Source organism: Fundulus heteroclitus, unplaced genomic scaffold, assembly GCF_011125445.2.
Source record: "Fundulus heteroclitus isolate FHET01 unplaced genomic scaffold, MU-UCD_Fhet_4.1 scaffold_236, whole genome shotgun sequence".
Lineage (NCBI taxonomy): Eukaryota > Metazoa > Chordata > Actinopteri > Cyprinodontiformes > Fundulidae > Fundulus > Fundulus heteroclitus.
In genome coordinates, this window is record NW_023396647.1 from 89,937 (window position 1) to 114,086 (window position 24,150).

The 24,150-nt window shown below is 41.3% G+C and overlaps 1 protein-coding gene across 1 annotated transcript in view; it reads left to right on the forward strand.

Annotated features, from left to right (window-relative positions):
• p2rx3b (purinergic receptor P2X, ligand-gated ion channel, 3b) overlaps nucleotides 1-24,150 on the forward strand; it is a 159,147-nt gene that overhangs the window by 12,329 nt on the left and 122,668 nt on the right. Inside the window, exons 2-3 of the mRNA XM_036129850.1 lie at nucleotides 18,372-18,507; nucleotides 18,589-18,660. Coding sequence (XP_035985743.1) covers nucleotides 18,372-18,507; nucleotides 18,589-18,660 — 208 coding nt within the window. The remainder of the gene's footprint in view (nucleotides 1-18,371; nucleotides 18,508-18,588; nucleotides 18,661-24,150) is intronic.

The window sequence follows — 24,150 nt, forward strand, 5'->3', positions numbered from 1 at the left end:
CTATATAAATAAAATTGAATTGAAGATTAGATAAACTACAGACCTATGTCTGTAGTTTACTAACTCATCTTGATCAAGAGAAGGTTTCTTAAGTAAAGGTTTAATAACAGCTACTTTAAAAACCTGTGGTACATATCCATTTACTAAGGATAGATTAATCATGTCTAAAATAGTGCCACTGATCAAAGGGAATATGTCCTTAAACAACTTGTTTGGGATTGGGTCTAACATACAGGTAGAAGGTTTAGATGAAGCTAAAATTTTAGATAGCTCAGAAAGCTCTACTGCTTCTAAACAGTTCAAACACTGCGCAGGTTCTAAAGATTCCTCCAATGCTGCCTCACTTACTGTGGACGAGGTAATCATGTTTGGGAGGATGCCATTTATTTTATTTTTAATGGCATCAATTTTATTTATGAAGAATCCCATAAAATTGTTACTACTAAGAGCTAAAGGAATGGTTGGCTCAACAGAGCTGTAGCTCTGGGTAAGTTTGGCAACTGTACTAAAGACAATTTTAGGATTATTTTTATTCTCTTCAATTAATGATGAAAAACATACTGCTCTAACTCTGCGAAGGGTCTTGTTATACAACAATAGACTGTCCCTCCAGATTAAGTAGGATTCCTCTTGGTGTGTAGAGCGCCATTTCCTCTCCAATTTCCTAACATTGTGCTTCAAGGAAGGCAGCTCTGCATTAAACCAGGGAGCCAGCTTTCTGTGAATAATCACCTTCTTTTTTAAGGGAGCTACATTGTCTAATGCAGAACGCAATGAGGAAGTCACATTGTTAGCAAAGGTATCAATTTGTGAATGGGAAGTAACAGCATTGCTGGCATCTACAGGGCATTTCTGCAATACTGAGGATATTAAAAAGGGGACAGACTCTTTAAGTTTTGATACAGCATTATCCGATAAAGATCTACTATAATGGAACCCTCTTTTGGGGGTGGAGAACTTGGTTAGATTAAACTCAAATGTTATTAGAAATGATCAGACAGGACAGGGTTGTGAGCAGGGATGGACTGGGACAAAAAAATCGGCCCTGGCATTTTGGATTACACTGGCCCACCCCATTTTTTTTTGTGTACTGAATGTGTATACCAACTGTGCAATGCTCTCTTAGAGAGAGGGAGAGAGAAGTCACGGTCAATCACACATACAGCATCTTCCTGTCTCTAGATCATAAATTCAATTGTTCAATTATGTAATGATGATAGGATAAACCAACCATCCTACCATCTACCAGATTCTACAGCGGCTTGCATTCTGTGAATGCATCTTCCTGTCTCTAGATCATAAATTCAATTGTTCAAACACTTATGAACTGATTTTTCACTAATTAATATATGTCGATTACAAATTGTGTTTTGGTCATCAAACTGTGTGCAGGTAACATGTTTTTGTGCTGCTGCGCGCGATCATAAAAGGCAAAGCACTGGTTGTAGGTGAGGCCGGCAGTTCCTTGGCCTCTAGGCAGGGGGCGCTCAAGGAGCACCGCTCCTGATCTTAACACTGTAGAGTCAAAGTAAGTTATGGATGTTTTATTAGCGATTTATGCTAAACAAGTAAAGCACTAAAAAGACTCAAAACGTACAGCTGGAACAGGACTGATCAAGGAAGGCTTTCCTCCCTGGCAGTGAGCTCCACTGAGACTGAGAGAGTTTTAAATCTGAAGAAGATAAAGAGAACTTTTACCGGAAAATGATGATATTTTTGTTCAGAAAGAGCGCCACATGGACTTCATTTATAAGTAGAGGTAAGACAGTGATAATTATTCATGTTTTGTTTTTGTAATAAAAATGTGCGTAATGTGGGTTATAGTTTTAGAATGTGTTATAATGCAGAAATCCATCATAACTCAAACTGTTACCAATCAAATGACAAATCATTTAGTTTTATTTTTTCATCAAATAATCAATATTTTTTTCCATGTCTCTTGGTGAATTGATTTGGCTCCATCAGTCTCCTTCACCACTTTGCAATGAGCATATATATTTGTAAATCTGACTGATGACGTCAGTGCCTCACCAGCTATGAATTCTACCGCACGTCACTGACTACAACCACCACCACCACCAGCAGATGAATGGCCTGCTGTTGGGAATATGTCAGTCAGTTTGACACATTTCGCAGCGTCCGTTTGAAGAACTCGTTTCTTTTTTTTGCGCAGTTTCTCTGCGCCTCCCTTGCGTTTCTTATCCATTACTACTGTGAACACCGCTGCACAAAGTTCCACATGGAGCGTGAAGGTGTTTTTCTACTTTATGATTGGCCTAGCCCTTTAGACTGTCAGGGATGATAACCAATGGGCTGCAGTAGCCTGTGGTAAGGGCCGGATGATCGGAACAGACTCTTGTGCTGCTGATTTTATTTTTCTTCATGCATTATGCAAATATAACGAGGCCGATTAATAATAATAATAATAATAATAATAATAATAATAATAATAATAATAATAATAATAATAAATATTATTAATATACATGTCGGGTCTGCCGGCCCAAACAGCACGTCGGCCTACTGGGAAAATGCCCAGTACGCCCAATTACCAGTCCATGCCTGGTTGTGAGAGAATACTGGTAATTCTTCACAATCAATGCCATATGTCAGAACAAGGTCTAAAGTATGGAGCCGAGAGTGTGTCGGTTTAAGCACATTTTGAGCAAAACCAATTGAATCTAAGATAGTTTTAAAGGCTACACTAAGGTTATCACATTCAGTGTCAACATGGATGTTAAAATCACCCACTATAATAACCTTATCAGTATTTAACACCAAATCAGATAAGAAATCTGACAACTGATCCAAAAACTGAGTATAAGGGCCTGGTGGACGATACAAAACAACAAACAGAAGATGTTTTATTGCTTTGCAGTTTGGATGAGGGAAACTGAGGGTTAAATGTTTAAAAGAACTGTAATTATTAGTTGGCCTGGGACTAATTAATAAATCAGACTGAAAGATTGTTGCCACTCCTCCTCCTCCGACATATCTGGGAATGTGGAAATTTGAATAACTGGAGGGGGTTGACTCATTTATACTAACGTAGTCCTCTTGTAGCCAGGTTTCTGTGAGACAAAACAAATCAATCTGATTATCAAAAATCAATTCATTAACTAACAAATTCTTTGGAGGGAGAGACCTTATATCTAATAGACCACATTTAATTCTTTTATTTTTTGGTTCAAAGTGATCCGTATGGAGTTGTATTAGATTTTTATGATTTGTTCCTTTTAGATCAGTTTTTGATCTGTTAAGTTTTGGCCGTGGGAAAGACACCGTCTCAATAGGATAATGGGTGGGTAACAGCACAGAAGCTGCAGAGAGGTGTGGGTTGTCAGACCCTGAGTTGTCAGCATTTAGGATAACTAATAAATCTTGCCAGATTCCTAGAAAGAACAGCTGCACCATCCAAAGTAGGATGAATGCCATCTCTACTGATCAGACCAGGTTTTCCCCAGAAAGTTTGCCAGTTATTAATATAGCCCACATCGTTTTCTGGACACCACCTAGACAACCAGCAGTTGAATGACGACATGCAGCTAAACATGTCATCACTGGTCAGATCAGGCAGGGGACCAGAGAAAATTACAGAGTCAGACATAGTTTTAGCAAACTCACACACTGAAGCAACACCAACTTTGGTGACCTCTGATCGGCGTGACCGGGTGTCATTACCGCCAGCGTGAATAACAATTTTGCGGTATTTACGCTTATCCTTAGCCAGTAGTTTTAGGTAGGATTCTATGTCACCCGTTATGGCCCCTGGTAGGCATTTAACTATGGTCCCTGGTTTCTTTAGTGCCACATTTCTTATTATGGAGCTGCCAATAATTAAGGTCGGCTCCTCAGCGAGACTGTCGCTGAGAGGGGAAAATTTATTAGAAACGCAGACGGGTTGGTGGTGATCTGGGGTCTGTAATCTAGAGCTATGCTTCCTACGAACCGTCACCCAGCCAGCCTGGTTACCCGGCTGGTCGGATGCTACTGCTTTAGGTTCGCTACGTGAAGTTACTCTATGCGGCTCCGCGCTAGCAAAGGAGCGGCTATCAGCTGGTTTTTCAACAGCACGGAGCTGGGTCTCCAATTCTGACACCCTCGCCTCCAAAGCTACAAAAACACTACATTTATTACATGTACCATTATCATTAAAGGAGGCAGAGGAATAACTGAACATCTGACACAGAGAGCAGCAGATAGGAGACTTAGTCAGAGACAGAGAAGCCATTATGAGGCTAAGGCTTGGCTAACGCTAGGCTAACGCTAGGCTAGCGCCCTGTTATCATGCCAAATAATAAACCGTGTGAAACACGAGGAGTTCCCAAACGTGATGAGCAGCCACAGAAAATGTTTTAAAAGTGCTTATGTTTGGAAACAGATGTTACAGCAAAAAAGTTTAAAGATAAAAAGCGAGAGAGCCTGGAGCAAAAATCCGTCGTTCACACAGCAACAACAGGAAGTGACACAATACGCCTTACCACAAACAGGAAGTCAGCCTCCTACGCCATACATATGCCACTTTACTTGAGGTAAGGAGACATTTTCATGACAATGTTATTAAGGCATTTGACAGCATAATAATGCTTAATGACATCTTCATAACTAGTCCTATATGTTCCACTTTACTTGAGGTAAGTAGACACTTTCATAACACAATTTAAATGGTCTCATGACAGAACAATCACATATGACAGTAATTTAATGTTAACACATTCATAGAAATAACTTTTTAAAGGTTTATAATTAGATCTGTCATGACATATTTATGATGGGTTATAAGTTTTGGGTTCATGTAAAGTTGTCATAATGAAGACATTTTTGTCTCTCTTAATGTAAAGTTGTCATAACAAACATTTTAAATAATGTCAACTTTGCTTTAACAGTGTCATAATTTATCGAATGACAATTAATGACAACAGTCCTAAACATTCACAAAGTCATTTATGTTCATAACAGGTGTTGTGTCATGTTTATGACAGTGTAATGTCAGTCTTATGTACACTCCTTCAAATAAAGTGTTACCGATTCCTCCAAGCTTCAAATGCTGCACTGAGGTCCAATAGAACCAGCACGGTGGTTCTTCCACAGTCTGTATTTAGATGGATGTCATTAAACACCTTGATAAGGGCGGTCTCTGTGGTGAGCACGGAAGCCAGACTGGAAAACGTCAAAGCGGCTGGTCATGTTAAGAAGGTGTTTAATTGTTGAAATACAGCTTTTTCAATAATCTTACTGATAAAGGGGAGGTTTGAGATGGGCCTGTAGTTCTGGAGTAGAAGTTTGTCTAAGTTGTTCTTTTTCAGCAGTGGTTTGATAATTGCTGTTTTTACGAACTGGGGGAAAACACCTGACAGAAAAGACGTGTTTATTATCTGGGTCAAATCAGCCGCTATGACAGGCAAAACTTTTTTAAAGAAAACTGTGGGTAGAACATCAAGACAGCATGAGGAGGAACCTAGCTGCTGAATGATCTGCTCTTGGAGTTTATTTGGCTGAATTGAGACATTTGTTCAAAATCAATTCTAGTTGGATACAACTTTGGTACTGAATTTGGTATGGATGTACAAACTGATCCTCTAATCTTTTGGATTTTTTCAGTAAAGAAGTTAGCAAATTCATTGGAGGCCCTGGTGGAGTGGAGTTCGGAAGCCACTGACACAGGAGGATTTGTTAACCTGTCGATAGACTCTGCGGCCTTTGGAAGATGCTGGTTTAGTCACAGAGCTGTGGCTATGTGGAGAGGATGTCATCTGTAGGCCAATCTTGAATACTTCATGTTGTGAGAAAATTCCAGAAAAGGAACTTCTGGGCTTTGTGGAGAAGAAGGGGAGGCGGGACTGGTGTTCGTGACGATGGAGGTTCTTTGTCCTCTCTTTGTCCTGCTGGGATCTGGGATGAATCCTCCTGTAGTTGTGACGTAGCCTCTTTCTGTGTCATCTTTCTGGCCATCTTTATCTTGGCTTGTTCGGGCTGTACTGGGCTTATCATTTGTTTTGGCACTGGTCGAGCTTTGTTTTGGAACAAAGCTGATTGTGCATAGTTCACAGAATAGAAGATGTTTGAAATCAGCCGTTTTGCACCTGACCTATTTAGAGAGAAACCATCTCTATTGACCAGATGTCTTTTTTCCCAAAAGATGTTAAAGTTGTCTATGAAGGTTACGGTTGTTTGTTTGCATGTTTTTTTCAGCCATTTGTTTAGCATCAGAATTCTGGAAAAAATCTAATTTCCACAGTTAACGGGCACATGAGGGCCGCTGAGAAACACCTTGACATTTTTGCCATGAACTAAGTTCAACAAACGAATGTAATCCTCTTTCAATACTTCTGATTTTCTTATCCGGGTGACATTGCCCAGGGCTTCAGCTTGTATTATGAGTTTTTCCAAGGTCGGGCGTTCTTTCAAGATCTTTAGAAGGTTGTCTGATATATCAGACACCAGGCCAAAGTTCGAAGCGTTATAAATCAACACCTCTGTGTTTTTCTTGTTACAGAAATGTTTAACCCCTATTACAGATCCTAACAGATCATAATATCAGGGTCCTTGGACCTGTGGCATGTCTTTTCTGTGATGTCTTAGAATGAAAATCGTTGACATACCTCTGATTTTTGTCCTCCTGGGTCACATTTTGGAGCGGAGCGAATCTGTTTAGTAACGGAATTCCAACATTTCCAGCAGGTTTACTCCTATCATTTGTTTTGAGAACAGCCCGTTGTTATTTCATTTGTCCTGGGACATCTCTCTGTAGTCTCGGCCAGTTTTCTTTGTCTAGGTGCGGGGTTCGTTGATCCTTTGGTCTTGCACCCAGAATGATCCAGGGATTCTCATTTTCCTCAGGGGACTGTTTGTTCGCTGAGTCGCTGGGCTGGTGGTCACCGTTCGGGATCACAGGCAGGGTTGTTTAATTTCCATGCGCGGCGTTTACATCATAATTCACTTCGAGTCGACAGATTTTCAGTTCCATAACAGCTATCTTCTGTAAAAGCTTGTCAAAGTCCATTGTGGTGAAGATAGGCATCCTTTGAATCGGGTGGTTCTTCTCCATATCTACTTCATGTTGAATTCTTTCCATAAGAGCATTTTTCCTGAGAACTGCCTCCTCTGGGGTGTTGTAAAGAGGCATCTTGTGTGGATTAGCTGAAAATTAAAATAGTCCACACGGGGAAAAAAAAAATAAAAAATCAAAGAAAATAAATAAAATAACTAAATCCATCTTTCTGTAGTTTTGGCTAAGAGATAAAAAGGGAGGAAAATGCAAGCAAGCAGGGAGCAGAGAAAAGAGCGTCCGAGTAGGCAGAGAGGCGAGTTAAAAGATATTTGAATATTGCTCACTGCTCATATGCCTACATGTAGTTTTGTAAGTTAGTAAATAGTAAATTACATTACAGAAATCCCTTTGATTATGTCTGATGTTTTTGACCGGAGGACAGCACGGATAAGGGGGAGGGGCTTTGAGGTATAGTCCCCAGGGGCACCACATTGTCTTAATACGGGCCTGGTCGAACGCTTCATGACACTTCATTGACCCATCACTAGTAAACAGCTTTTCAGAGACAGCTAGCAGGACTAACCTTGAGGAGAAGCAGAGGTGGCAGGGTACCAGCTTTTCAACAGGAGACAAAAACAGACAGGCATGGAGGGGGTGTTGAACGACGACGGACCAGCGAGGAAATGAGCACAGAGGGAGGTTTAAATAGAGGAACTTACAGGTGAAAAGAGTCTGACTGATTGACAGGTAAATTACTAACAGGTGCGGCTGACTGCAAGAGGAGTGACGTGAAGGCTGAGTGAGAAAGGGAGGCTAAAACTGAAAGCTAACACTAAATCAGTTCAAACACCTAACTAAAAACCCAAACGAGGAAGAAAAGTGAGAACAAATGGAAAACAGAAGCCAAACCAAAACTAAACCATAACAGTTGGGAGCAGCAGACTGACTGCAGCTGAAAGAAAAGACATGTGGAAGCGCTCCTTAGAACATTGTTGTGCAATTATACGCTGTTTAAAAGTAATTTAAAGTTTAACAAATAAAATAACTCTGTCTGTTAGGTATTGTCCAATGGATACCAGCTTAAGAGCTGATATCAGGACAATAGTTGAAAGGGATGATTCGAGCACTGGCGATCTTTTAACAGCAAAATCTGCACACACAGAATAAGGAGTGACAACTTCTCTTCAAGTTCAAGAATTTTTGAACATCCAGAGAACATCACTATATAATGGTGTTTACCTGAATTAACACTATATTTCAAGCTCTTTACTAGTCTGGTGAAACTTAACTGAACTACTAAGCATAATGAAGATAAAAAGAGAGAAGCTAAGCTGAGGAACTAAGGACATACAAAAAGACAAAAGTCAAGTGGTGGGCATCATCAGAATAATTCAGTGAATCCTGGTTCACTGCAGATCTTACAGACTTAAAGAACATGGAATGGAGTTGAATTAGCTTAACTAATTAGAACAACATTTGGCATGTGTTTGAACCCATTCACAATGCAAATCCTGAGTTAAACAAATTTTGATGAGATTACATGTTATTTGAGTTAAAGAACCAAAGTCCACCTTAAAGAACATGGAGTGAGCTTAAATTATCTTCACTAATTCAGAACATTTGATATGTTTTTCAACCCATTCACAATGCAAATCTCGAGTTACACAAAACCCTATTATCGAATGATGGTGGAGCGAAACCAAACAATCTTTATTTGAAACAAGCTTTTTTCATGCCTATCCAGGCACGGGAAGTTGTCAGAAGCTAATAGCTGTCGTTTCATCTAATCTGCGGCTGCATGTCTTGGACACTCGGGTGAAGAGAGGGGCGGAGCTCTCCACCGACCACCACCTGGTGGTGAGTTGGCTCCGATGGCGGGGGAGGAAGCCGGTCCGACCGGGCAGGCCCAAACGTACTGTGAGGGTTTGCTGGGAACGTCTGGCAGAGTCCCCTGTGAGACGGAGCTTTAACTCCCACCTCCGGGAGAACTTTAAACACGTCCCGAGGGAGGCGGGGGACATTGAGTCTGAATGGACCATGTTCGAAAATGTGGCCGCAAGGTTGTCGGTGCATGTCGTGGCAGCAACCCTCGAACCCGCTGGTGGACACCAGCGGTGAGGGAAGCCGTCAAGCTGAAGAAGGAGTCCTACCGGGCTTTTTTGGCCTGTGGAACTCCGGAAGCAGCTGATGTGTATCGGCAGTCGAAGCGGCAGGCGGCTCGGCTGGTCGCCGAAGCAAAAACTCGGGCGTGGGAAGAGTTCGGAGAGGCCATGGAGAAAGACTTCTGTACGGCTTCGAAGCAATTCTGGTCCACTATCCGACGTCTCAAGAGGGGAAAGCAGTGCAGTACCAACACTGTTTACAGTGGGAGTGGTGTGCTGCTGACCTTGACTCGGGACGTCGTGTTTCGGTGGGCGGAATACTTCGAAGACCTCCTTAATCCCACCAACACGTCTTCCATTGCGGAAGCAGAGCCTGAGGACTCTGGGTCGGGTTCTCCCATCTCTGGTGCTGAGGTTGCCAAGGTTGTTAAAAAGCTCCTCGGTGGCAAGGCCCCGGGGGTGGATGAGATTCGCCCTGAGTACCTTATGGCTCTGGATGTTGTGGGGCTGTGTTGGTTAACGCGGCTCTGCAGCATTGCGTGGACATCGGGGGCAGTTCCCCTGGATTGGCAGACTGGGGTGGTGGTCCCCCTATTTAAAAAAGGGGGACCGGAGGGTGTATTCCAACTACAGAGGAATCACACTCTTAAGCCTCCCTGGTAAGGTCTATTCAGGGGTTCTGGAAAGGAGGGTCCGTCGTATAGTTAAATCTCCGATTCAGGAAGAGCAGTGTGGTTTTCGTCCTGGTCGTGGAAAACTGGACCAGCTCTATACCCTCAGCAGGATTCTGGAGGGGGCATGGGAGTTTGCCCAACCAGTCTACATGTGCTTTGTGGATCTGGAGAAGGCATTCGACCGTGTCCCCCGAGGGATCCTGTGGGGGGTACTCCGGGAGTATGGAGTATCGGACCCTTTAATAAGGGCTGTCAGGTCTCTGTACGACCGGTGTCAGAGTCTGGTCCGCATTGCCGGCAGTAAGTCGGACTCATTTCCAGTGACAGTTGGACTCCGCCAAGGTTGCCCTTTGTCACCGATTCGGTCCGGACCTTTATGGACAGAATTTCTAGGCACAGCCAAGGTGTTGAGGGGCTCTGTTTTGGTGACCTTAGGATTGCGTCTCTGCTATTTGCGGATGACGTGGTCCTATTGGCTTCATCAGGGCGTGATCTACAGCTCTCACTGGAGCGGTTCGCAGCCGAGTGCGAAGTGGCCGGGATGAAAATCAGTGCCTCCAAATCCGAGACCATGGTCTTGAACCGGAAAAGGGTAGAGTGCCTTCTCCGGGTTGGGGAGGATGAGCTGCCCCTAGTGGAGGAGTTCAAGTATCTTGGGGTCTTGTTCACGAATGAGGGGAAGATGGAGCGGGAGATCGACAGGCGGATTGGTGCAGCATTTGCTGTAAAGCGGGCGCTGTACCTATCCGTTGTGGTGAAGAGAGAGCTGAGCCAAAAGGCGAAGCCCTCGATTTACCGGTTGATCTACGTTCCTTTATTTAAATTGAATTTAAAATTCAAATTATTGAGTTTGAATTTTGAAAGGTTGAATTTTTTTATATGCAGATTTTTTTTTAAACTGAAAGTTAAACTTGAAAATTTAATCACTTTGAAATAGTAATGTGAATTTTTATCTTCCAGTGAAAATAACATATGAAATTTCAACTATGTAGATATGACAATTAATTTTTTGGGGTTAAAAATGTTTTCTGAATATATTCTAACACCAAAAGAGTAAGTACAAACATACAACATTTAAATTTCAGTGGCATTTTTAATTCAAATCCCAGCGACACAAATTAACTTCCATACATTACCGCCACCAACTGGACTGGAGTGTGGTACTGGAGTCTAACCTTTCCTAATAGGTTGCAAACAAATAAAACAAACAAACATACAAACAAACATAACGAAACAAACCAATCAAATCAAAACTAAACAAAACAAAAAGATCATACTCAATTATTTTAATTAGTCCTGTATTCCTCAGGAAGCCAATTACATAGTTTACACTCATTTCCCCTGTGTTTCTTTGCAGAATTTCTTTTAGGTTTAGCCTAATCTGTTCTCCTTGTAATTGTAAGACTAGCCTTTGTCTTTCTTCCTGATATTTATTACAGTGTACAATAATATGCTCTATTGTCTCTGGACTACCAAAGAATTCAGTTGCCATCAGCATGCTTCTTCATTATTAACAAAGTTTTCATTTAGAGGTGTGTGTCCATACCTCATTCTAGAAAATACATCCTCCTCCTCCTTGCTTCTGTTTGTATTTCTGCTCTTTCCCACTTTATTCTGAATATTATAGAACTGTCTTCCAGTCTGCCCACCGTCCCATAATGTTTGCCATTTACCCTTAACCCCCCTATGTTTTTGACCATACTTTTAATTTCTGCTTTGCTGTAGTTCACTTCAACATCTATATTAGAATGTCTAGCTGCTTGCTTAGCACTTTTATCTGCTAACTCATTTCCTATTACTCCTATATGAGCTGGTACCCATACCAGAGTTATATTAATTCCTGACTTTATTAGATTATTTGCAGCTTGCAGTATATCATACACAATGTCTTGCCTTGATTTTGACTGAAATGTTTTAATACTGATTAAAGCTGAGCTAGAATCTGAAGCAATTACTGCCTTCCTTGGCCTATTGACCTCCACCCAAAGCAAAGCTAGCCACACAGCAATCAATTCCACTATTTAAACGGCTAAATCATCACTAATTCTTTTTCCAACTTTAATGTTTAATTTTGGAATGACATAAGCAACACCCATTCTTTTATCAGTTAGTTTAGATGCATCTGTATATATAGTTAAATCCTCACTATACCTCTCCATTAAATAACTCTGCACCCTGTATTTGTCCATGTCATTATTTAGTTTTTCTTCTAATAATCCCAAATCAGTGGCGGAGTATCTGGGAAAGGTACAGTGGGACTTATTTTTAGTTCATTAAACCACATTTCATTTACTTTATCATGAATGACCCAACCAAAACTTCTGACTTGAACATTTCCACGCTCTTGGCATTGCTTCAATACCGACTTACTCATATGAGACAGTCCACTGATAGCAATCAGCAGTTTCTTCTCGTCAGTCTACGGACTGGCTGAAAGTTGTGGATCGCGTCCAAGAGTTGAAGGCGAGTTGAACGCGAGACGTGGGGTAAACTCCCCCTGCAACCCTGATTTGCATTTGCAGACCTCTCAACTTTTATCAAAAGTTAAGAGTGAGATTATGCTAATTTGGGGGCGGGGCTTGTTTGGGGGCGGGGCTAACCGGACCCTGGAAGAGCCGGTGGAGTCAACTCCATCTCATTTTTATCCCCCAGACAATGAAGTAGACATGTATTACTTTTGTTAAAAAGAGAAAGAGACATATTAATACTTTATTGTTCAGTTAATGGATTAAGACATAAAAAATCCACAATTGTTCAAATAATACTGAATAAAATTAAGTAGTTTTAAGTTATTGACCGAATTATTACACTGTTACACATTCATCTATGGGTTGGTGCGTCTTTACGCACGATCCAGCTGCTAATGTCTCCCTCTTTTCAGCTCAATGCACTTCTAGACTGTCACAGTTTATAACATTCTCATCACCTTTCACAGCGACAGGTTTCTCAGTCAGTCGCCGCGCTGATCAGACGAATCTCTATTGCTCTCGTCAGTGCGCTCTGGGCGGTGAGGTGGGCGGATTTACACCCGTGCGCTGCGTGCAACAGATAAACAATGGGGAAAATGCATAATTACTGTAAAGGGCTCCTATAAAGGGAACAGGGGTACTGACAGGTCTAAGATGAAGCCCCTGATGTTACAAGTTCTTTAAAATGACCCTTAAAAGTGCGCACCTGAATTAAAGCGCGAGGCAGGAGCCCACCGAAGCGCCACTGATTCTATGTTGTTAAAAATAAAATAGCATGAAACACAGCTAGTAACTCTCCTATTGACTTTAACTGGCACACGTTGCTACCGATGTGAGAACATTAAACGTAGTGATTCACGTTTTGAATGGTGAACGGTGATAAAAGCACCTGCTCAGAGGGAAAGGTGGGGGGGGGGGAGCAAGCGCGGAGGCACAATTACGGTGCATGTAGTTAAAAAATGCAAAATTAATAAAAACGAAACTTATAAACAGACTAAGTGACATTTTAAACTGCATCTGGTTAGCAGAATTGTTTTATGATCCAGCGTGCAGCCATGATCGCTCTTCCTGCTGCTCTGTTAACACGAACTGCAGCAGGAATTACTGATGGCCACAAGCTGTGAAAGAAGCCGAAACAGCTCAGCAGAAGGCGGAGTTTTGTCGTCCGCAGCCCAGATGGGCTTTGTGATTTTTATGTGTGAGAAATTCCATGTTTGCGTGTGAAATGTCATGTGTTGCGTGTGAGCGTGTGGAGTCAGTGAAATGCGTGTGTCACACGGTCAATGCGTGAGAGTTGAGAGCTATGCATTTGTATAGCTCACAGCATTTTCATTTACATGTTAAAGCCTCCCCTAGAATTAGGAGGAGGGGGGTCATGGGGGGACAACTTCCAAGCAAGGCTCACGTCAATTTCTGACAATTCATGGCAGTTTTCGGTGTTGCCTGCAAATTACCGTGAACAGCCGTTAACCTGAACTTCCACGACAATCTACAGTGCCGCAGTGAATGTAGGTTCGCCACCGCCATTTTGTAGTTTTTTCCCCAACAAACCTAAACTATAATGCAAGTCAAAAGAACTACACAACCCAGAAGCCAACAGTGCTTCCGGTCTATTTTTTCCACCAGCGCTCAAAAACAGAATGGGGGGGGATCAACTATGGAGCGCTCCATAATCAACGGCTAGTGGCGAACTCAACCTGGAAAAGTCGGATTTGCAACGCAAAGTCAGAAGTAAGGACTTATCTATTAAACACACAGGGCGACTGTAAAGTTGCAAATATTAACAAACTTGAGGTGAGTTAAATGTCACGGTGTTAACACTCAGTACCCTGCTTGTAAAACGTGTTTCCTGGACTCATTTTCCAATGTGCAACGGTGTAATAATACGGCTAATAACTTTAAACTATTTTATTATTTTATTTAGTATTATTTGAACAGTTGTGTTTTTTTCTGTTAACGCTTTTTCTGTTAACGCAAACGTGTTAACGCTTCTTTTTCACTATTTAACAAAAGTGAAACATGTCTACTTCCATGTCTGGTCGGATAAAAATGAGACAGAGCTGACATTTCCTGGGTCCAGTTAGCTCCGCACCACCCGGAGTTGAGAGGTCTGTTTAAGAATGTGTTTAATGTTCGATGAATGTATTGGTTCTGATAGTAAACCCTAATTAGTTTATGGATATTTTATTGCAAATGGAAAAATACTAATATGCTTGAATGATATTCAACTTTTTCTTTTACTAAACTAAGTTTATGAACCATTGAAGTACATTGTCTAAATTGTAAAAGTAATGCCTTTATGCACTTTTTTCTTAATTGAGTATAGATCTCTTGCTAGGTGCATTATTCTTTAGTTTCAGCAATTTAAAACTGTCATGTTTTTCAAGTGTTTAGCCCACATGCAGATACGAACGGAAGACAAGCACATATGATGTTTATTTGAGAGTACAGACTACAGGGGATCGACAAGCTGGAGGATCGGTCGAGGTCTGAACGTCAGGGCTGAAGTTACTGCGGAAGAAAGAGGAAATTATTACTAGTGATCGAACCAGGGAAAGTCTACCAGAAGCTGTGCTGCTTACCATTTAGTCGAGCTAACCTGACAGGGGAAGTAGTGACAGGAAAACTCTGTGACCAAAGCTCTCAGTGGATGAACGGTGGCTAGTAGCTTGAGGGCGGACAGATGGTAAGCTGACGAAGGATCCGGAGCGCGCCGCAGCAGACAGGAGGGACAGATTGATGACCAGAGTGAGTGCACCAACAGAATCCAGGGAAAGGATCTCAAGCCCGACTGGGTAATATTCGGGGAGTTTGAGTTGAGTACCAGAGCAATATCTGAGCATCAGGGATTAGTGAGGTGCTGGTTCTTCGAGCAAGATTTCGAGGCAGGTGAGTAATCCAAGGCATTAACTAGAGACAAACAGGAGACTCAACGTTAGTCAAAATTCAGAGTGTGAAAAAGGGTTAGGCTCTGGTGTCTTCCATCTGTCTGAGCTCTCCTTAAGAAGTCAGAGAAAGCCGCTCCGAACGAGCCGCAGGTGTGGGCCACGCCTCCCAGCCAACTAGAACCACCTGTGGAGCAGAATGAGAGCATGGAAAACAGAGCACCCTGACAGAAACATAAAAGCAACGTCATTGGTCATGTGAAACAATTACTTAATGAATTAGTAAAAAACAACATTGTACATTTTGTTTATTCAACTAAGATAGGCATAGTCTGTTTCCTTGTTTGTTACTTTTATTATTTATTTATTATTATTCCTTTTACTTTAACTGGCCTTTACTACAGCTAAAACAGGAACTTAACTGACCCTTCATAGACATTCAGGTTTAATGAATTGCCAGAAAACTTAATGAAGACAACAAGAATGGGAGTGGGGCAGGAGCGGGAGTCATTCTGAGTGGGACGGGACTGGACTTTTTTTCCACTCCGGCCCGGGATTGGGACGGGACACAATTTTTTTTCCAGTGTCCTGTCTAGCAATGTGGCAATAAGAATTGATGTCTTAATGCCAAATAGAGCTCGGCAGATTTTGCTTTCACAAGTGGAGCAAACAGCTTTCACCATAGTGCTCCTCTTGATTTATGCATGTAAATAGCTTTATTGTGATTCCTGCAGGGAGAATTTCAAATTATATGGACACTACAATGGGAAAGTAGGAGAGTAAAGGAAGAACAAGAAGAGAAAAAAAGAAAGAGCAGAAGTTAAAGAAAGAAGAGATAAAAGGGAGAGAATGATAAAACGTCCTCCGTCTGCTCCATCACCTGGAAAGAGAGATACAAAAAGAACAGATACAATCGAGTAACACCTTGATGCCATTGCTAAATCATATGTATTATTATTTAAGCTGACATGTGTAAGGTGATACCTGAAAAAAGAAAGTGAAAGAAAATAAATAAATAAATAAATAAATTACGGGCTTTTTGTATGTAAGTGAACACTTAATACCTGGAACCCTGCACCTGTGGGAGTTTGTGAGAGTGCACTAGTTTAGGTGAAAATTATCCAGAAGGAAATAGCTCGATAGTGGTTGTGGAGAACCCCAAAGCAGGGCGCCCAAGAGGGGCCAACACAGGAAATCTGCAACCCCCCACCCCCCCAAGGAAAAAGGAGAGACGACTCCGAGGACATCCCCCAGCCACCGCAATGCCGACGCCCCCAGGAGCCGCGGGGACGAGCCTGTGGGCTCCGCCGGCAGCCAGCCGCGCTGAAGTGGTCCCGGCCATGGGCCCTGAGGGCCAGAGGCCGCGAAGCAGCCACCGGGAATGGGCCGGCACCCACCTGGGAACCCGCCCCAAACTCGAGGACCGTCAATGCGCCAGCGCAGTGGAGGGGGGCAGGACATGGGGGTTGGGCTCTGCACCTAGCGGAGACTTGAGATGTTATTGGGAGAGGGAGCGGAGCGGAGCGGACCTGTACCTGGAGAAAAAAAACAACAAAAAAACTCATTCACACCATCCCTCCCTAGTGCCCCACTCACCACACACCCTTAAAGAAAAAGGACGCAGTACACACATTCCCACATAACACTCACATTCATCAACAACAATCCCAAGTGGGGGGGTGGTCACCACAATCCAACTATACGACTGCCTGTGCCCGACCCTCAGCCCCGCCCCCGGACCAGACACCCCCCGGGCCAGGCCCCCCAAAGAGGGGGGGCCAACACAACCCGTACGGGCCACCCAACCACAACCCCCCTCACCTCCTAAATACCTAATAAACCCCCTCCCTCCCCCACCTTACCCTAGCCACCCCTGCCCCCCACCCCTTTCTGGGGAGAGCAGAGGCGTCAGCCCCAGACCCGGCAAGCCGCTGGCTACCCACAGCAGCCCCCCACCAAGACCCCGGACCTGGTGGCCCGCTCCTCCTCCAGGCCCCAGACTCCGTGCCTAGATCGGAGATCGGAGGTGTGCAAAAGACCCCGATCCTCCATACGCCCGCTACGTTAACCTTGCCTGCAAGCCGTATTTTCAGTTTCAGGCCAATCACGTTGTGATATTGTGGTTTAAGGCAGGACATACAAGGTGTTGTGCATGTGTTGTTCCAATTTGCAACACTTGGCATCAGTATTAATTATTGCTCTTTTAACTTTATGTACTCCAATAATTGACTTGTGAGACAGTCTAAAAATCCAAGCATACAACACATAAGCATCTTTTTCATTAAACCCATTTCTTCAGACAAAAGTGTCTTGATTTTACTTTACATTGGACATAAAAAGAAAAATATACTATCACACAAGATTACAATGACCTCTGGGTTGGCTTTTTGCACCATTTATGTGTGCTGAGGGAGAAGGGCGATGCTAGGTGAGGTAAGATTAGCCGAGGGATTGAGTCAGTGTGAAACATTTGCATAGCTCATTGAAAATGGGAGAAAATAAACATCAGACATCAGAAAATGAAGCAAAACAGTATCCTTATAGTAAAATATGTTGTTAAAACTGCTCTGGGAAAATTACCTAAAAAACAAGAGAAATATTTTATTATCATTATTCATTCATTATTAATTATATTAAAAAGATGTCTATTCCACATTTCTACCTGATTAAGATGTCATCTTTGCAAGTGCATTTTTATCAAAGTTAAAAAACGATTTTGGTATTGTTATAATGTAATTGCACTGCGTCCAAGCATGTAATGGTTAAAACCTGCAGAGGTTTTTTTTTAATTTAAAAAATAAAAAAATTGCATCCAAAAATTGCAACCTTAGCTTTAGAAAAAAGGATACATATTTGTACCGCATACTACTGATTGATGTGTTGAACTGTGCATGGTTTACCCAGAATGTTAACTTTTGAAATGGATGCAGACAAATACTACTTATTCTTAATTTTCATTTACAGGTTCAACAAATTTACATGAAGCAGACAAAATTTATCCTCACTCTTTAATTCAACTAAATTGGAGATATCTAGCCTATGACTGCTAATTTGCCTACTACAGTGGCAAAAGCCACTCAACACGATATAACTTTCTATTAACCTCTATCAATTTGCAACTACATGACAGAAATGCATTATTTCACTTTTTGTTTCCAGTTTTGTTCCAACTTAATCAGCTTTAGGCTTTCAAATCATGGAACTTTGATTGTTTATTTTTCATATTTTCTCTACATGTGTTTGTGTTTCAGCTGGGTGTTTCTCTGGGAGAAGGCCTACCAGGTAAGAGACACGGCTATAGAGTCCTCAGTCATGACTAAGGTCAAAGGCTTTGGAAACTACAATAACAGAGTCATGGACGTTGCAGACTACGTCACTCCTACACAGGTATGGATCAGTGGATATATGCAATTGACAAATAGATGCCTAAAAATGAAGCACTGCAATTTCCATGTGGTTTTTCTACAGGGAGGTTCAGTCTTTTGCATCATCACAAAAATGATTACAACAGAGAACCAAGTTCAAGGATACTGTCCTGAGGTAATCTGCCATTAGGTTCACTTCTGCATGTCCATTAATATGTTGCCCAGTTTCAATAATGAAAGTGTCAGGTTTTCCAATGTTCAACTATCTCACATGCTGTTCATTTCAAGACAATATCCAAATATTGGAACTGATTCCTTCAGCAAATCCTAAAAACATTTTATTGTCTGCCCAGCAAAAAAACAAAACAAGTTGTTATGATCTTGGAGGGAGATGAATCCGGTATTCAACCAACACACTGGTAATGCTTTTAACGGGGTTTATTAACAGAAAAGGGGAAGAGTGGGAATCAGAACAGGATCCAACTTGTGGTACAGGGCGGACATCCAGGCAACACTTGAAAGCAACAGGCAAACTGAGAACAATTCAATTAAATTTTATTTATATAGCGCCAAATCATGAAACATGTCATCTCAAGGCACTTTACAAAATCAAGGTCAATCATATTATACAGATTGGGTCAGATTATACAGATTGGTCAAAAATGTCCTATATAAGGAAACCAGTTGATTGCATCAAAGTCCCGACAAGCAGCATTCACTCCTGGGGAACCGTAGAGCCACAGGGAGAGTCGTCTGCATTGTACATGGCTTTGCTGCAATCCCTCATACTGAGCAAGCATGAAGCGACAGTGGGAAGAAAAACCACCCATTAGCGGGAAGGAAAAACCTCCGGCAGAACTGGGCTCAGTATGAACGGTCATCTGCCTCGACCGACTGGGGTTACAGAAGACAGAACAGAGACACAACAGGAGAAACAAAAAGCACAGAAGCACACATTGATCTAGTAATCTGTTCTACATTAGATGGTAGTAGCGGGTGAGCCGTCTTCTCTGGATGATGTCACAGTTAACAGAACGCCAGACCAGGTGTACCTACTGTGAAGAGAAAAGAGAGAGAACAGAAAGTTAAAGCAGAAATGACAACACATAATGCATAATTGAAGAACAGTAGAACTCAATAGAGTGAGAAAATTAGATCCTAATATACTCCAGTAGCCTAAGCCTATAGCAGTAAAACTATAAAGGTAGCTGAGAGTAACATGAGCCACTAGTTATAATTTTTGTCAAAAAGAAAAGTTTTAAGCCTAGTCTTAAAAGTAGACAGGGTGTCTGCCTCACAGACCAAAACTGGGAGTTGGTTCCACAGGAGAGGAGCCTGATAGCTAAAGGATCTGCCTCCCATTCTACTTTTAGAGACTCTAGGAACCACCAGCAGACTTGCAGTCTGAGAGCGAAGTGCTCTGTTAGGAACATACGGGGTAATCAGAGCTCTGATATATGATGGAGTTTGATTATTAAGGGCTTTATACGTTAGAAGAAGAATTTTAAATTCTATTCTTGATTTAACAGGAAGCCAATGAAGGGAAGCTAAAATTGGAGAAATATGATCCCTCTTGTTGATTTTCATCAGAACTCTTGCTGCAGCATTTTGGATCAGCTGAAGGCTTTGAACTGCATTTTGTGGACTTCCTGATAGTAAAGAATTACAATAGTCCAGCCTTGAAGTAACAAATGCATGGACCAGTTTTTCGCCATCACTCCTGGACAGAATGTTTCTAATTTTGGCGATATTCCAGAGGTGAAAAAAGGAAACTCTGGAAACCTGTTTAATATGGGATTTAAATGACATGTCTTGGTCAAAAATAACACCAAGATTTTTTACTTTATTACTAGAGGCCAGGTTAATGCCACCCAGATTAAGTGATTGGTTAAGAAGTTTATTTTTTGAGGACTCTGGCCCAAAGATTACAACTTCGGTCTTGTCAGAATTTAGATGCAGGAAATTTAAAGTCATCCAGCTTTTGATGTCATCAAGACATGACTGCAGTCGAAGTAATTGATTGGATTCATCAGGATTTATGGATAAATAAAGCTGAGTATCATCAGCATAACAGTGGAAATTAATCCCATGCTGTCTGATAATTTTGCCTATCGGAAGCATATATATAGTAAAGAGAATTGGTCCAAGGACTGAACCCTGTGGTACTCCACAGGTGACCCTAGAGTTTGAGGAAGATTTATTATTAACATGAACAAATTGGAATCTGTCTGACAGATAAGATTTAAACCAGCCTAATGCTTTCCCCTTAATCCCTACAGTATGTTCAAGTCTTTGTAGGAGAATATTGTGATCAACTGTATCAAACGCAGCACTGAGATCTAACAGGACAAGTATAGACACAAGTCCATTATCTGAGGCCATGAGAATATCATTAGTGACCTTCACCAGAGCTGTTTCAGTGCTATGATGAGCTCCGAAGCCTGACTGAAACTCCTCCTTGTGAACATTTACTTTGTAAATGTTCACAAAGTTGATTAGCAACTACTTTCTCAAGAATTTTAGATAAGAAAAGAAGATTAGATATAGGTCTGTAATTTACTAACTCATCTTGATCAAGAGAAGGTTTCTTAAGTAAAGGTTTAATAACAGCTACTTTCAAAACCTGTGGTACATATCCATTTACTAAGGATAGATTAATCATGTCTAAAATAGTGCCACTGATCAAAGGGAATATGTCCTTAAACAACTTGGTTGGGATTGGGTCTAACATACAGGTAGAAGGTTTAGATGAAGCTAAAATTTTAGATAGCTCAGAAAGCTCTACTGCTTCTAAACAGTTCAAACACTGCGCAGATTCTAAAGATTCCTTCAATGCTGCCTCACTTACTGAGGACGAGGTAATCATGTTTGGGAGGATGCCAATTATTTTATTTTTAATGGCATCAATTTTATTTATGAAGAATCCCATAAAATCATTACTACTAAGAGCTAAGGGAATGGATGGATCAACAGAGCTGTGGCTCTGGGTAAGTTTGGCAACTGTACTGAAGAGAAATCTAGGATTATTCTTATTCTCTTCAATTAATGATGAAAAATATGCTGCTCTAACTCTGCGGAGGGTCTTGTTATACAACAATAGTCTGTCCCTCCAGATTAAGTAGGATTCCTCTTGGTGTGTAGAGCGCCATTTTCTCTCCAATTTCCTAACATTGTGCTTCAAGGAACGCAGCTCTGAATTAAACCAAGAACAGGCAAACAGACGGAAACAGGTAAGCTGTCGGACAGAATCAAGGTGCTGGGAGGCTCTTACCAACGGAGGAGAAACAAAATGGCAACAAGTGACGGACCGACAGGGAGCAGAGAACTAAAGCAGGTTTAAATAAGCAGATAGACAGGTGATAGGAGTGAAACTAATTAATCAAAGACAGGTGGGGGTGATTAAGGGAACTGACAGGACACTAGATAATAAACAAAGCACAGAACTAAAATCAGAACTAATACAGGGACCAGATAACTAACAAAGTAAAAAGGCTAAACTGGAATCCAAAACAGAAATAAACCCAGAGGCAGAAAAGAGCTACTTAACCAAAACAATAAACATAAACCAGAACAGAACATTACACAAGTTTAAATATAAGATTTATTAATATAAGGTAAATAGATTTCAGTATTGGTAAAGTTAGAAATAGCTCACAAATATTTGGCAAATAATTCATCCAAAGGGATGTTGTACAGAAATAAAGTACACAAGAATGTGTTTATCATGCTTTCCTAACCCTTAACCCATGAGTACCCTCATGAGTACCCCTCATGAGGGTACTCCAATTCCCCTTATCAGTAATTATTTATTTGATTGTATTCCTTTGATATGTTAAATATTTTGGGAGTCAAATGCAAACACAAGGATTCATTAATGCTTTAGGTAAAGCAGAGTTTGATTTCTTGCAAATTTCTGACATGACAATGTCACAGATATACTTGATTTAATATAAGAAATGTATGCTTATAATCTTTAAAAATCTTGTATTTTTTTTTAAATGTATGACATTTTAACATTAGAGAAAAAGGCTGTAATCTTTGAAATTACTCTCAAAATGTCTTTCTTTTTCCTTTGGTTGGTTTTGTTTGTGGATGTTTTTCTCCATGGTCAATATTTTCTTTTCTACAGTGGCCATAATACTCCACTGTGTTGTCATCTTATTCATAGGTAATGCACACACTAAATAAAATCCAAACACAGTCAAAAGCACAACAAAGAATAACATAAAAGTTATTGTTTTACATATAACCGTATGGAAATACATGGAAACAGAACAGTCAAAACAATCCTAACGTAATTTTGACAAATATACTAAAGTGAACATATTACATTAAATGCAATAAGAAAAAATATTTTACTTCCATATATGCGTAATGATATCTTATAACCAAAGCGATAGCACATATAATGTAACACTGAGTAAATATGTGAACACTGTTGTGGTGGTAAATTGACATTTTTAAAATTATTATTATGTTTCAGTTTAATCTCACCATCCAAATGAGATGGATGAGACAGTGGAGCACAGCTGGTCTATTCAAGGGTTTCATTTTTGGAGATGGCCAATCGGAAATCATCCTCCACATTTAGACATGGGCTGTACTTATTTTCAATAGATGACAGAACTCAAAAAGTCTTCTCGCACAGATATGTGTTAGCAAATTGTGTCAGTAACTGTATTGCAACCTGTGGATATTTTCTCTAAACTGAAATCCAGAACTAAATTAAAAACTGTCTTTCAGGTGCAGTCACTTAACAACTCCACCAGTGCATCTTCCTTGTCAGATGTCAAATGACTTGCGTCTAGTACGATGAATGGTGATCTTATCCAGTCATGTTTTTTCTTGACTGTTTTCTGTGGGAAAAAACTTGTTGAACTGTTCCAGAAGGGCTTGTAGATGGTTAGAGAAAGACTACACTCCTGGTTCACTATGACATCTATAAAGAGAGACTCAACAGATATACCTTCCAACTGAAATTACAAGGGAATATTTCTTCTCTGAGATCATCAGCAAAAATATTAACAGTGACTTATTTGCCACTGTCAAGCGTATTCTTATCTTCCATGGTGATTAGGAAGTAACAGATACGGACACAGTGTATGATTTAAACGGTTTATTGTAAGATAGGAAAGAAGGGTTATGGAAGGGTTATGGAAGTGGCCGGCGGGGAAGGCTCTGCTCGCTGACTATGGAAATGAAAGAGGAGAGGTGAGCACCAACAAAAAAACAGGCTGGTGAGAGGGTACAGCAGAGGCTGACTTATGGAGCGGGTGGTGAATGGAGAACCGGAGGGAGTGAGTCTGGCCGAGGTGACTGGTAAGTAGCAGAGGTGCGGCTCCGGATCTGGTGGAGAGGTCCATGGGGATCTTGGAAAACTGGGTGAACACATAGATGGTCAGGTTGGCGGAATACTTTGAAGACCTCCTTAATCCCACCAACACATCTTCCATTGCAGAAGCAGAGTTTGGGGACTTCAAGTCGGGCTCTCCCATCTCTGATGCTGAGGTCACCGAGGTGGTTAAAAAGCTCCTTGGTGGCAAGGCCCTGAGGGTGGATGAGATTCCCCCTGAGTACCTTAAGGCTCTGGATGTTGAAGGGCTGTGTTGGTTAACGCGACAATGTAATATTGCGTGGACATTGGGGGCAGTTCACCGGAATTAGC